Here is a 16,485-nt window from a genome sequence, read left to right on the forward strand (position 1 = left end):
CGTTTCATTATTCTGTTTCATTAAAACTGACTGATCATGGTCAGTTTAATGAAATAGAACTCCATATGGATTTAGATGGCTGATCACAGCCAAATTTGAAAATTGTAGTGAAAGTTGAAGAATATATCCGTCAATTCCGCTGCAAAGCATATGAGAAAAACTAAATTGTTAATTGATAGTCAGATAGAAGAATATGAGAAAAACTAAATTGTTAATTGATAGTCAGATAGAAAATTATATTGGTGTCCTTATTCTATTCGCGACGAATAGAAGCAACATTTGAGCCTTCATATTTAAGATTCGAGAGACTTGAGCAATTTTTTAAAAGACCTCTTGTACAATCGGCTAATGTAATGAAGTAAATGTATATCATCGCAAATAATGCATTAAAAATAAATTACATTAAATAAAAAATTAGGATGATAAACATGTTTTATATTTTCATTAGTTTCTAAATGACAATCAGCCACCGAGTCCTCTTAGCCTCTGTATTGATCATCTAAATGCCATGAGACTGCTTCTTCCCACATTGCTAAACATTTTGAAAAATTAATCGTTATTCTCCTCAAATCTCATACGAAATGTTAAATTCTATGCGGCCTAATTTGATAGAATCCAGATGTAATGATTAAAACTATCAAAGAAGAAATTATGTGAGCAAAAGTCACAAAGCTTTACAGTTCTTCAATCTGTAACAGATGTGAAATACTAGCAGAAAAATTTGTTACCTCCAGTCTAAGTTTAAATCCTTCAATGAAAGCTTTTCCTTCTACGTGTAAAAAATGCATTAAGAATTTCTTTTTTTAAATTTTCTCATAGTGAATGAAGGTCTTTCCATACCGTGATCTTAGACAGCGTTATGGCAATACTTAGACTTTAAATTATAGTCTTTAAAATTGAGTGCTATTGTTGAAGTAATACCAGGAACTAAAAATTTTTATGAACTAATTTTAGAGCTTTCTCTGCAGTTATTCTTTGCGAATATCTTTTATGAATTTGAAATAAATGCAAACAAGCTTGAAAAATGATCAAGAACAGGGAGTATATTTGTCACATTACGTCTTTAGTCAGACGTATTTGACAATCGTATCATTAATTTTACTCAAGAAGCGGAGAATAGATCCAATGCACACGATTTCAAATGGAGAAATGTCGATAAAAGTTAAAAGAAAATATTCTTTAAACATTTTCAGTTACGTAATGAAGTAAGTTTTGCCACAATACAAATAATTCTGTCTTTTATTAACCAGATCTAGACTTATTAACTGCCTTTTATTAACTATTAATGTGATAGCTTCTTTTAAACATTTTTCTTGTAGTTCACAAAATTCACAGTGAGATAATTTATATGTAAATTATCCTTAATATTTTTCTGTGAAACTGTCTTTGATAAATGAGATGTTCTTCAAGAATTGTTGATCGTAAATAGAAGCATTTGAAAACGTGTTGTTTAAAATATTTTCACCAAATTATTTCAAAATATTATGGAAAGATGTAAATTTTTTGTAAAACTTTTCAGTCTTTATCTCTGAAACAAATCTTAACGTCAGCGTACCAAATGTCAGAAATTTTATTGCCGTTCATTTTCATTTTCGTAGTTTAAAGAAATCTCCACAAGTTCGTTTTTTGGAATTACTTATATCACGGATAAGTCATCATCGTGTTTTTTTAGCTGCACAAATCTTACTGCATGGAGAGAGACAGAAATATGGTCATACATTTGATTGCATTATGTGATGGTACTATTATTGTTATGGAAGGTGAGATAGCGTCATTAAGAAAGACAAATTCTTCATTTGAATGAAGGGCCGTATACAACAGTACCAACCACAGTCATTTAATTTCTTTTCCCTCTTAAGCTATTAGCGAAAGTTTCTACGATCATTACCTATATTACTGCGTCGGTGCTACTGCGAGCTCTTCCATAAGGTTTTCTTTTCTTTACATTTTTCGTTGTAAGCAGTCATTTTCTCCACTTTCTAAGAGATTTTACTTTTAAATCACACTTCACCAGTCTCACTGCCTCTCGATCATTCTGATATGCAATAATCCTTGTCGCAACTGTAACTTGTTACTTTATGTTCACCGGCATCTTAGCTAATGATTCACTCTAATAACTCGGGCTCTGATAACTCTGATAACTCGGGCTCTTGATTCATATTTGAAATGAAAAGAGAGTATTTCAGATTTAATACACTATGTTCATTTCCATCTACAATATATAGTAATCCACAACATTTACTTAAAACAGTTATAATTCTAACTCATCCTCTAGTTAATGTATGATTTGGTACCTAACCCCCCCCCTAAATGTTAATGGACTTTGTAATGAATGGTCCTTTTTGGAGGGGAATAACGAGATCCACATTTTCTACAACTATTTTCTTATTAAATGCTGAATTTTGCTTGCAACATTTATGATATTTAAGATATCGTACAATATTCTGCTAAAATTGCTCCGTAGATATTAAATATTAGTACAGCGAAAATATTTAAATGAACTAGTTTCGCAAACTTAACTCAGCCTGAGTTATAGTACGAATATCTTTAGTATTTAGTTTTACATTCTGAAGTTTCCGAAAGAACTTCATAAATTTTCCTGACGTTATTTTTAAGCGATTTTTATTGCGTCAATTCTTTGTTCCTTTTTATAGCAGCAGAAAGCGGCTTTATACTTAATTTACTTTTTTAATAACGCCCAAGGTTTTATGCATGCTAAAAATAGCTTCAGTACTTACAAGATTTATGTTTACAGAATTTTGGGTACTAAATGGGAATAATTTTCCGGAGAGACAAATCCACGCATCTGGGTATGTAAACAGATATATTTCTTATACGTGGGGTCGATGAACGGGATTCTCCCAAGTGCTGTGTGTGGTGTGGACTAAGAACGAACAAAATTACTGTTCCTTTTTTTTCCTTCTCAGAATCCACTGTAATTACTGTAATTTATTTGAACATACTACAAATTTACTCTATGCTCAAATGTTAGATAAAAAAAGCTTTCCAGCCTGGTGGGGAGCCATGTAATTTTAACTAACGAGAATGGACGTTTCCTGGATGAGCAGTTCAATACTCTAACTGAAAGAGGATTACTATTCATAAGAAGAGCCAAATGATCATCGGGCTTTTTCTCGAGAGGGGGAAGAGGTTTAAGCATCAAGTATTTGCTACACAGGGGCTCAATATTTTCAAGCCTTTCACGGAAGCATTTAAATTTTAACAAATAAAGGAAAATAACATGCCCTTCAAAGTAAATCGACTGAGACAGCTCAGACCGTGAAGCTAATGCTGCGCATCTTGAAGTCTACTAAATTTACTTCTCTACTCCTCCCCCCCCACAAATTCTTAGTATATATATGTAAAATTTTGGAAATAAATCATAGCAAGTAAAAAATATGTGATATTTTTCATTTTTATAACCCTAAAAGGAGCACTTTGTATTTCGTTATATCTATATTTTCAATGCAGGTAAATATAAATAATTTTCAACAGCATTTATATTTATTTATTTATTACAAAATATTACATTTATTCTGATATACAATGAAAAAAAAAACCCTATAAAATTCCTGTCCCTTTTATTGTGAAATAAATAGTAAAAAAAAAAAAATTTTATTGCACGTTGATACACGGCAATATTACAGGAGATTATAGAAGCAAAATTCCGTGCTTGTAAGCAAATAGTTCAGGGTATACTTGTGAAGATTTTTTAATACATGAATGCATTTGATAATTATATTCATTGCCTTACAGTTGAGAATTTTTTAAAATCTTTTTCTTAGTTTCTCTGACAGAAAAATCGCAAGAATGGACACTTTAATTTTTGTCTTCACTTCCTTTTAAAAGTATATATGTCTTTCGAAGACGCCTGAGAAAGCTCACTAAATAAATTATAAGTTCATCTAAATGATCAAATTCTTCAACATCGTCATTTTCAGAATCCACAGGAATGGCCACGTATGAGGATTTCCTTTCTAAGGGCTTAATGTCTTCTACACCACTACAACTCTGTCTTGCCGTAGAGTGGCTGAAATTCGGTGCATTGGTGGCAGAGTTTTTATGTTTTTGCATATTAGAAGCGGAATTGTTTTTTATGATACCTGAAAGATAAAATATTAAATACTTAGATAGGATTTCTGCATCAATAAAATACACTTAGCAAAGAAATCTTACAATTTTTCCAGCTCATTACCATATGAAATGGAAGCTACGAAATGAAAAGTGCATCCAATGCACAGATTAAACTGGTTTATATGTTTCTTATGATTACTGGATTACTTCTTCGTTCTGAAAAGTTTGATGGTCAGATTGCTTTAAAACGTTTTCAAGATTTTAACAATTCCTCCTTCAGAAAAATAAATCTATAAACTACTACATTTTCAGTCGCGCTTTGAGAGCTATTATAATATGAATAATTGTTGCAAATGAATGCATTTCAAGAGATAGCTGTTATAATAGGACAATTAATAAGCTAAATGTTTCTGGTTTTACGCATAGGGAAACGAAATACGTAAAATACTTTTAAGTTAATAAAAGCTTTTTCGGGGTCGAAAATCTCGTAAGCTCATTTCTCAATGCATTTTTCAAAATGGTTACGATTATTATTAGCTATTAGGTTTTCTCTTTTTTATTTCTTGAGTACCACATTTTTTTCCGAGTAATTTTTCGCACTCCCCTCCCTCATTTTTTACTGATCGAACATCGAAATGCGAAAAATTAGTAATGAGTTTTTAGAGATACGGTTCACAACAATACCGTTATCAATTATTGTCTTATCTACTAATTAATAAGTTACCAGAAGTCTGAATTTTAAATATTTTCATTGTTAATATATATATTTTGAACAATTTGGGAATTTTGCTTAGTACACAGGCTATATATACATTGTTCCAAGTGTGACAATACATATATATGTTACGGTGAAACACCGAAATCTGGTGAATGTCAACATTCACATAGTCTCTTGGTGTATGTCCGAAATATTTTCCAAATACTCTTATTTCTGACTTACACCGGTCAATGTCGACATTCACCATGTACTAATGGTGAATGTTGAACATATAACAATATTATATTTTCTTCTCCGTAATTCAGTCGCGAATAAACGCACTTGAGACTTGAAATAAGAACTTAAGAACATGAGAACCTAAAACACACAATACATTCAAAATGAGAAAGGAAAATAATAGAAGTTAAAAACTTACTTAATTATACAGTACGTTCTAAATGAGAAAATAAAATAACAGTAATAAAAAACTTACTAAATTATGTGATTCAAATCTTATTTATTGCAAGTAACTTAAACTATTATGGCACTTTATGACCTCTCTTTTCGACTTTCACCAGAGCATATCTGTGATTGTTGACATACACAGGTGAGGGTCCGAATATACAAGAATGTAGTGAAATATTCGGTGTTTTACCGACGTATTTGGTGAATGTTGACATTCTCTGATGAAAGTCGACATTCTCCAATTTCGGTTTTTCACGGTAACATATGTTAATATATATTATTACTTTATTATATATATATATATATAATAAAGATAAAACAAAAGCCGTTAATGTGATATTTACTTCTCTAGATAGCTTTATTAAATACAAAGGCTAAAGATTTTTTAATTATCTTTGTGTGATGAACCGCTTTGTATACTGAGTATTAATACACACTATTTTCTGTGTCTTGCTGGATTAAATCATGAATTAGAACCATTCATGGGGCTGCAAATCCCCCTCCTCTTTTTTAAACGATTCTCAGGTATCATCTGTGAAATTAATATCTGTACCTCAGTGATTTATCCGAAAACATGTTTCAAACTTAGTAGTTGGATTTTACATCCTAGGCATTAAGTTCTAGTTAACTCCACCCAAACACCTTGCGTAAAACATTTGAATCCCATCTTCGAAAATTTTAATGACTGTTACTTCAGATAGTTATAACACTCAAGTTAATTTTTAAAAATTGACTGTAGAAATCATGGCCATATGAGTTAGACTTTCAAGGGCAACTTTCATCAGTTTTCCAAGTGGATGGCCCGTCTAACTATCTATAATCGCTGACTTATAATCGCTGACTGCATGCCCACTCATTTAGTATCCGCTGTTTCAATTCTCTGCGGTTTGTAGATGGGGAGCAAAAAAGGCAAAACATAAGTTTCGGCATGTTTAAAAAGTGACAGCTGCTTGTGATATAGCGAAATGCAGTTCTCAAACATTCTTAATACTATCTTCTCAAGTAAACATGCACCTAAATACTCGTTTCGGAGAGTTAAATTTGATTTCAGGTTAACCAGTAGTCAAGAGGAATAGGCAGCCGAGCACTGGTAGTTCGACCCAAGTTGGAATACCGGCGTAAATAAATCTATAAACTACTATATTTCACCAGGTTGGTAACATGTGTACTTTCGGGGTTTTCCCCATGTATAATGTGAATACGAGCTACTTGCTCTTAGCTCCCCACGAAAACATCTATCTTTGGTAAGACAGCTCTCGAGTGCTTTGCTAAACAATCGTAATGCCCTTCTGTTTCTAGTACTCTTCCCATTCTTATGAGTTTCGTATTATCGCAGCTTTCATGTTCTTATTTACTTTAATAAAGGCATTATTATTTACTTTAATAAAGTTCTTATTTACTTTAATAAAGGCATCAGAGTGTAAGAATAGTGATGCTACTAGAATCTGGACACTAATAATATGCTATTAGTGCTAAGAAAATAGATGATTTTTTATTTTTGTAATCAAGAGTAATACTATTCTACAATACAGAAACTAGTTCTTTTAAAACCAATCCCGCAATTTGAGGTTTAAATTAAAATATTTGTATTCTTTTCATTTACATATATTAGAGAGAAGGAGTAGTGTTATAACGTACAGTATATTTTGTATTACTTTATTTTAACATATCGTAAAATGTGTAATAAACTTAATTAAGTGATGAGAATACCTTTTAATGCACAATATGTGAATAAAATTTGACCTTATTTATGTACGTAGCATCAATATTTGTTTGGTGGTTACCATCCGCGGTAAGTCTTGGAAAGTACTATTACCCGCGGATATGGAAGTATTACTAGTTTCCAAAAGAAAAATACTGGAATTTTACTGTTTTCTCAAAAATAACTTAGGAAGACAAGGATGCGAAAATTACACAGGAAAATACGGTAATGCAATTGTGCAATCAATAATAATAATAATAATATATTTCTCTTCACATAGCAGATAAGTAGCATCATCCACAAATATCTCACAACTGTATTCGGCTTTGTGCAATATGTAATTTTTATGTTTGCTATTGTATTAAAAATCCAAACTGTGTTAGACGTCATAAAAAGCTTCAGAAATTTCTATGATATGATTTTTTTTATTCTAGGTTTTCAACTGGCTGTAGTTTCTAAATTTTATTTAAGGCACAGCAGAGTAGAAAACTGGAAACCAAGCCCTACAGTAGTGTTTGATACACTTTCCATTAAAGTAAACAAAGAATTCAAGAATGTGACTGCAAGTAAAGTATGTTTTACAGAGCAGAAATGTGGAAGAACTACACGCAAATACCAAAGTAGGCTACCATTTTAATATCACTTTGTTTTGTAAAGAATCATTGAGTTTTAAACTAACCAATTTTGCTCAGTTACTTATGTTTTCTGCCTTCCCTCATTTCCATTTCCTGCCAGAATGATATTTCAGTTTCGTCTTTTATACAAAGTAGGGTAGAAAGATACTATTTAAGGTGATGTCTGAATTACTTTAAACAGAGCATGCTGTGCCTTTCGGCTATGTTGTTTGGCTAATTTAAGCTTGTTGTTTTACGGGCGTGCATATTTAATTGCCAGTTTGTGTACGTCGGTGGTAGGGCTAAAAGCCAACTCACGTTAATCATCTCTGTGCAATTTCGGCTGTTTATTTAACTTAAACTAGGCTTTAATTTGCCACAGGTTAGCCATAGGTTAAAGACGTCGGTTGTGGCAAATGGAGGCTAAAAGTCAACTTGCGTTGATTATCTCTGTGCAGCTTCGGTTGATTATTTAACTTGGTTTTAATTTTACATTTATATTTTGAGTTGCGACCAAAAGTACTGGATAAGGTTTTAAGCACCAGGAGTGACATCTGTAAATTCCTTCTTGAACTGAATAAAAGGATCTTTTTCCCCTTCTTACGTCTTGTCATTGATACAGTTTGAACTTAGCTAATAGTCGCTTCACAGATCAATTAAGGATCTAGCAAAAAAAAAAAAAAAAAAAAAAATTTAATTTAGCTAGAATTATACAGCTTAACGATAACTCTTATTTTTGTCGAATATTCATATGAATGTATGAAGCAAGCATAGAATGAAACACATTTGCTCAGTTTTTGCGTTATCTTACTTTATAGTATTCATAAGACTATTCTACATTTTAATTTTTAATCGGACAGTTTATATTAAACCTTTCTTATTAGATAGTATAAAACATTAATTTCCCTACCATCATAAGGTTTTAAGATGTTAAACTTAACATTTGCTTTTTTATAGCGCTTTTTACCTTCAGGGAATCTTTCCAAATTCTGAGGGTATTATGTTTATTCCTTATTATTTTTGATTTTCAAGGGAAAAAATCCATTATATTTTAATCCGATATTCGCTAAAGAGCCTAAACATTATGACCACCTACTCAATTTCGCTCTGCGCGGCATTTAGCCTGCAAAACAGCTGCAACTCACCTTGGCATGGATGCCGCAAGTTCTTAGTAGACGACTGGAGACAGGTTGTACCAAATGTCTAAGCAGCGGCCACTCAAAGTCGAGATATTCTGACATGGTGGTGTTTGAGCTCTGCACTGCCGCTCCATGACATCCAAAATGTGCTTTATCGGGCTAAGATCAGGCGCGTTAGGTTGCCGAGACATTAATTAAAATTCACCCTTATGCTCTTCGAAACACTCCAACATGATTCGAGACTTGTGACATGGGACTTTGTCCTTCTGGAAGATTCCATTTTCATTTGGGAAGACAGACGCCATGTAAGGGTGCAGCTGATCCGCGGTTATGTTCAGATAGTCCGCAGCTTTCATAATCTGTTATATCACAATTAAGGGTCCCAGAGCCGCTCATGAGAATGTTCCCTAAAGCACAATACCGTCACCACCAGTCTATGTATGACCTGCTATACAGGGGGGAGCAACTGTTTGCCTGAAGATGGCGTACCCCGACTTGACCATCAACGCGATGAACGAGAAATCGAGATATATCCGGCCAGGCAACTCTTTTCGACTTATCCATGGCACAGTCTCGATGTTCTCGGTCTCACCATAGGCATAGTTGACAATGACGCTTGGTCAACAGAGGCACACGAGTGGGACGTCTACTGAGCAGTCCCATATCCAACAATGTCCGCTGAACTGTGTGCTCCGAAACACTTGCACATAGACCTGCACTGTATTGGGCTGTCAACTGAGCCACTATTTTGCTTCAAACAATCAGTACAGTCTGTGATATCGTTTTGCTTTGATGACGCGTGGACATCCAACAATTTCGCATTAAAAGCTGGTTTCACAGTCATTTATCCACTTTGCGTAAATACTAACAATGGCAGACCGTGAACGACCTACCAGTCGTGCAGTATCGGAGATACTCGCTTTCAGTCTTCAGACCATTACAATCTGCCGTCTATCAAATTCACTTAGGTCAGCGGCCTTTCCTATCACTCGCAAAAGTAAGCCCAAGAATGATTCCTTGCCTTATCTAGCAGCAGTTAAATACTATTCCTAATTAATAACGTGCCCTCCACGTCATCCAGACCGAGTTGATTGAAAAATATATACACAATAAATAATTTCTCACAATCAATCAAGTTAAACTAGACGCAATAAATAGTTCCTCATAGTCAAATATAAAAGAATATTAACTTTATAAAAATATAAGGAAAAATTATATTTCTTCCTAAGAAAGATAAGTTTAAAGTATAATAATAACATTAAGCGAACTGTTAAATGTGTTACGAATATATAAATATACAGTAATTTTCAAAAGTTAAGCAATAAACTGAAAATTGATAACTCAGAAAGTATGCAAGCAAATTGGATGATTAAGGGATAATGTTTATTATGCCACTTGTAACTTAAAAACACAAGAAAATATTATAGAGAATATTTGCATTTTGTGATGTCAACAGAAATATAAAATTTAAAAGACATACAAATTAAATCCGAAAAAATTTGTCAATAGTGAGTATGATCTCTCCGAACAGAAACACAGGCCTGACAGCGAAGTCTCATGCTGTTTATGACGTAATCAATGAGCTTCAAGGGTAGCAATGCCCATTGATCATGTAAAGCAGTTCTAAGTCCATCTAGGGTTTGGGGAAGGGGCTGGAAGGCAGCAACACGCCTCCCAAAAGCGTCTCACAAAGCTCAATAGAATTAAGTTCGGGAGAACGTGCTGGTCATTTCTATTTGGACTATAGTTTCTTCTTCAAGAGATTGGTGTACGAGGCGAGGAGTATGAGGGCGGGCATTAACTGTTTTCAAAATTAAGGTACTATGGCAGCATACGGGCAAACAATAGGATCCAGCATGTCGTTTCCTGAGCATTAAAAGTTTTATAGGGCAATATATACAGGTTTGTGCGCCTACCTAAATATACTCCTCTCTATAGAAGAACACTACCTCCTGCATAAGTATCACTTTCCTATATGTTAGAAAGAAGAAATCGAGTGTTTGCTTCTCTCGATATATAAAGACGCCGAGAATTACTCTGTAAATCAAAGCGGGACTTTTGAGTGAACAGAACGGACCTCCACTGATTTTTCAGTCCAGTTCACATGACTACTTGGACCAATGCAAATGCTCCCTCCGGTGTTGAGCCGCAAGCAAGATGCACAATCCCGGTCGCCTAGCATACAGACCTCTTTCATTCAGCCTTGTACGTATTTGTCGTGGCCGATACTGCCCTTCTTGTAGCAGAAATAATCGCAGATCTGTGCGGAAACGAACGTGCGTTCTTGTTGCGACGTACACTAAGTCGTAAATGCGATTCATCTGTAGAATTTGTAACTCTTGGCTTACCTTCAGTAGCTCTTTGGAAGTAGTTAAAAATTGGTTCTACAATCGGCTTACCAGTGGACGGTCGACATTAATCCATCTTCCAATGTCAGAGAGTCGTTGATCGGTCTTTAGCTTTCTAACGCAATTCTGCTGGCAAATGTCCCCTCGAGATCATTTTTACGTTTTGGCTATCTTCAAATTGTTTAATATACCGTCGTTCATCGAACAGCGAGTCCCTCTTAAATAGCTGGTTTTAAGCTGCATCGCATTTATGAAAACGATGGCAGTGTCACTTCTTTCATAATGCTACTCAATACAGCTTGCTTTTATTTGTAACATATCCAAATTTCAAGAATTTCAAACTACTTTTAGCCAATTTATAGCGATTTTTCAAGTTGTTGTGTACCTTTTGGAAACTAGTGCGTATAATAGTATAAATACGTAATTACTAAATTAAAAAAAAATACTAAAATACATATATCAATAAAATTTAAGAAAGATTACCGTTTTAAAAATTTCACTGATATCAAAATGTGCATCATAGCATTAAACATAAAATCTGGATTGAGGTACTTAATATATGGCATTAGAAACATCTTTTATTGAAAAAAATATGTGAATATTAATAGATATGGGTTTTCCAGTAGATTGAGTAAGCCAGTTGAATTACGGCTCGAATTCTAGCGAGCGAGCTACTCTGTGGGTGTTTTCATGGTTTTTTTCGCATGTGCTATCACGTGTGAATACGAGCTTCCATTAGAAAATACTCTAAGAAGGCATAACGCCCATCAGGCAGATAGCCTTGTTATGCTTTTCCATATTTAACTCGAGAAAACAATACTATGAAGAATTTCGTATATTTTTATTATGGTTTTGTTTGTTATAAGTATTATACTGTTACAATTTGGACGATAATTAAAAAATCTTGGTCCACCAGAGGCCGAGCGGTAATGTCTCTGAACGCTGCTAGTTCCGTTCTGGGTTCGATTCCAGGCAAACGGGCTAGCTGCATGTGCGCTTTCGTGGTTTTTCCTGTGTGTAACGTGTATACAAGCCAGTTTACCTTAGGAAGTCCTTCACGAAGGCATTCCTTTCCTTAGCAGACAGCTTTCTCGTGCTATGTCATAACTAAATAAACTAAACCAAACTAGTTAAAAAATCTTATGCTGGAAGAGCTTTTAGAAAGAGAAATGTGTATTGGGAACATACCTAGCCTTTTATGCTTAAGTATGTTTAACTGGATAAACTAGCTGGTCACTTCTCCTTCTTCCTTTTCGATGTTAAAGAAAACTTAGTGTACACAATGGACTTTTGCAGAAAGCAAAATCGTGAAAAATTAAATAAATTTATAAATTTATTTTTTATTTTTTACTTTTTAAATATTTTATTTAATCTGGGTATGCTTAGCGTACCTCTCATGCATAACTTTTCATTATGCTGTGTAACCGAAAAGTTTAAGAAATAAAAAATAAAAACCAATTTAAAAAGTAATTGCCAGTTCATTCTTCTACTATACAAATTCATTGATGAAAGAAAAAGTTTAGGTTTATAGGTTATATACTGAAATGGAAACGTTCAGTGAAAAATAAAAGTTGTAATAATAAAAGTAACCATACGTTAATTATTCCTTTTTTCGATGGTGCAACAGCTCCAAGCACCTGGAAAATTTACTTGTAGAGATGGTTTTTCTATATTAACATAGTCCTATGCTCCAAATGATAATATCGGTTTAATCCTGTATATCACAGTGTGCAATTGCAGAGATATTGCATTTCAAATCCAGAGCAATGAGCTCATCTATGCAGTTGTTTCCAGTGCCTTCACATGAAAATGCCTCTCCACTGATTTCACCTGAAAATAAGTTAAATGCATGAAAAATCCTTTTTCAAGATCGTGTACAGGCACTTGAGAGATCAATTTGAATTATTAACAAATTTTACTTCACAAAACTCGTACTTTTAGATTAAAATCATGGGATACAACGTTTTATTCGACAGCTCTTTCTAACCCACCGATTTATTAGTACTTTTAGAAAAAGCATACTTTATGGATGCAGTGTTAAACTTACAAGCATATGATCTTCAAGTGTGGGTTATTTCAATACCATACCTCTCCTAATGGCATCATCCTATATATTTTTCTAGTTCTGAAATTCAGCAAAACGAAGATACAATTGTGGAACCCAGGATTTTAGAAAAAAATTCTTTTGAATGTAAAGAATTTTTTAAAAAAAATTTATACCATTTTTAACATTTAAAATGTAATAGTAATCAGCAACTTTTTAACTTGAGGACGGATTGTGAGCAATAACAGCAGTAATATTAATTAAAATAAGAATTTGCACATTCATTTAATAAGCTAAAACTGTGCTTCTGTTTTTAACTGTAAAATAAAACGCCCTCAGTATTTGCAAACAAGTGGCACTCAGTGAGTAATCAGTCATTAAAAGGTCTTTACCTTCCGATATAGGCTTACGGTCAGTAAACGTTCGCTAAGAAAAGCAGATAAGTTCGCTAAGAAACTTTCGGTAGATAAAGTTTTAATAACAATTTTTAACTAAACATCGGAAACATAAAATTCCCGAATAAGTAAATGAATAAATAAATTTCTTACTTGAATAATTACCAACAGTTCTGTAACTCTTTTACACAAAATATACCCGTTATCATCAACAACTTTCCCCTTAATGCTTCTGATCACTTTCCTCTACCTTGCGGATGAGTATTATTCATTAGCGCGCTGGAGGAAAGTGATCGGAAAATAATAGACTAAGTCTAATTATTCCTTGTGAAAAGCTATTTCCTAAGTGCTAAGCTAATCATCTGAAGCGCTAGAGTAAATAATACGTCCGTGTATGCAAATCGAATCACCAAAGTGTGTTTTTATTGCAGACGAAATATGCTTGTTTTTGTAAACTTCTTCCCTTTGACAGCCTGGATTTTTAAGTTGAACTACGTGCAAGCATTAAAGGCAGAGCGAAAAGGATAACTGTGACAACTGCCAACACATCTGGAAATGAAAAGCTTAAATCATGACTGTCTGTCTATCACGAGAAGTACCCTCACCAGTTATATCTGATTGGATACGGTCACTAATAGTAACAGGCCTTATAGATTTCCAAGTCCTGGTAAGTCAGGTAGAAATTTTATTGTTATTTTGTTTCTGCAAATGTTGTCCGTGGAAAAGACAAAACAATGCTATAACGAGTATTTTTCTTAAATCAGAAATCAAAAAGCGTACACCTCCGTTCCGTCAATAAATGCACCAAGATGGCAAAATTAAATGCATTTCTTTCAAGACAGCCCCATGAAAAATGTATTAGGACTCGTTTTCACGGGAATACAGACAATTGTAGACATTCTGTCGGATGGTATTCTTACGGTAAAGAGACAGTAGTAATCGACAAGGCTTTAAATCAACATTGCTTCAAAAACATTATAACATTGCTTATAGATTTTATACCAAGTTCTAAAACGTGGAATGACGGGTGAAATGGTCATTCAAAACTGGCTAAAAGAAATGGATGAGCATTCTTTCTGCCTAAACAGTAAAATTTTGCAGCTAGTAAATATTTGACAATCACAATTCACAAATAATTATCAAAAATGAATCTTTTCTACGTTAAACGCCTATAAGGCGGCTTCACCGTAACTGGACTTTTGAAGTATTGTTTAGCAGACGCATGCCTCTTGTAATTTGTTTTTGTAAACTTTAAACATTGTGAAGATGACTTGTGATTTTATTTTATTTAGTTAATCATTCTCTACGCGTGTATTGAACGATTATCTAGTTCATTACATTTATAACCTAATACCAGCCAAAACTGCACAAGACATGTAATTTTAAAATCTATATTACCATATCATATTATCATAAGAAGCTCTTGGAACAGGATTTATTTTTGACGGATCATAATGGAAGTTATGACGTAACATTACTATCTGCTATCAACTGTCTGTATGTTGAATGGAATATTGTGAAACCGGCAACAGTACCCATTATGTTGGATTCATTCACCCTGTTTACCCATTAGGATTCTTTTGAAGCGGGATGCATGAAAAATGAGCAATGGCCTCGCTGGGACTCGAACCTAGACCTCTCGAATAAGTGCTGAGATTGCTACCGTTACACCACGAAGTCATGCAGAAAGGAGGGAGAAAATACCTTATGTACTCTCCCTTTTAAAGGAAGACTGGGGATTAGAGGACCCAGTCATCAAATCCTGGTGGTGAGGAATCATCATCCACCACGTTTTAGTTCGGGCGCCACTGTAGAGTCATTAAGTTATTTTGAAATAGAAGATATGAAAAATGAGCAATGCTTTTACACCACCGATTCTTATGTTATGAGTCTGAGGACACTTTCCTTTTAATGTGATCTGCAATTTTTTGGATATCTAACCATTAATTTCATAATTAAGCTTCTTGCAAAATAAGGAAATATTTTAAGCATATATTTATCTGAATACAAAATAAGACAACACTAAGATTAAAAAATACAAATATCAAGCTTTAAAAAGTAAAAAATAAGAAGCTTCTCAAAAATGGCTTCGTTAATGATTTAAAAAAAAAAAAAACAGGTATAATTACCAAAAGTTATTTTTTAAAGTAGAATGAAAGGTATTTCTTATGGGAAGCTGAAGCTATTACACTGAATTAACGCTATCTTTTAATTTGCTTGCTCATCATCACTTGGCAATCCGAATATTGACTAGAGAAGCAAGCTAAACAAAAAATCCTCTTCTACGACGAGAATAATGATTTGAATGAAATTATTGCTCTTACATGAATGACACACCTTCTAGACTAGGGGTTGAACTCCTAAGCCTAGTTCGGTCATTAAGTTGTCGGTGAGGGGAACGCCCGAATCTTATCTTATCTTACATGAATGACAAATGCTAGCGGTTATGTATAATGGAAGATTAATTAATATTTTAATTGTCTATTCATAATAAAAGTAAATAACAAGTCAAATTTTAGTTTGAAAAATCATTCATCAACCATTAATCAGTTTAAGAGGGTTTAAATTTCATTGACATCATTTTTAAGTTTCATTGCTATAATAATATCCTATTCTATAGAATATGTTTATAGAAATGAAATTTTGCATTTCTTGAAAAGTAAAATAAAGATAACAATTTAAATTGGTATCAAAATCAGGAGACTTTTATTTGTTTATTTATCTTCAAACCTGAATGATTTGAATGATTTTTAATCTCGATGGCCTTTACCTTAAATATTTTCATTTTAGAATTTTCTTGATAATCAAATGAAATCAAAATAAAATAAATGAAAATCTTAATGAAATGAAAACTTTATAAAAAAATCTTAATGAAAATAAGAATGTGATTCAAAAACTAAGGTTATTAAAATTCTTTCTATACATGTCAATTTCTGCAGAATTTACTTAAAAACCTATGTAAAATATGCAAGTTTATATAATGATATATTTAAATATATATATTGCT

General features: G+C 33.3%; 1 protein-coding gene across 12 annotated transcripts in view; it reads right to left on the reverse strand.

Moving 5' to 3' along the window:
* Positions 1-3,485: 3,485 nt before the first annotated feature.
* Positions 3,486-16,485, reverse strand: part of LOC118181805 (uncharacterized) — a 55,010-nt gene continuing 42,010 nt past the window's right edge. For 7 of the 12 annotated variants that reach the window (XR_004756957.2, XR_015038865.1, XR_004756959.2 and 4 more), the window contains one exon: positions 12,631-12,869. Coding sequence is in view for 7 of the 12 variants with exons in the window: in XM_085808900.1 (XP_085665026.1) it covers positions 12,748-12,869 (122 nt within the window). In the remaining 5 variants the exon portion in view is untranslated. Of the gene's footprint in view, positions 4,104-12,630; positions 12,870-16,485 lie in introns of those variants that run through there. The other 5 variants (XM_085808899.1, XM_085808896.1, XM_085808898.1 and 2 more) reach the window with 1 other exon arrangement.

This window comes from Stegodyphus dumicola, chromosome X2 (assembly GCF_044657685.1).
Source record: "Stegodyphus dumicola isolate Sdum_Otavi_A_Nest chromosome X2, ASM4465768v1".
NCBI lineage: Eukaryota > Metazoa > Arthropoda > Arachnida > Araneae > Eresidae > Stegodyphus > Stegodyphus dumicola.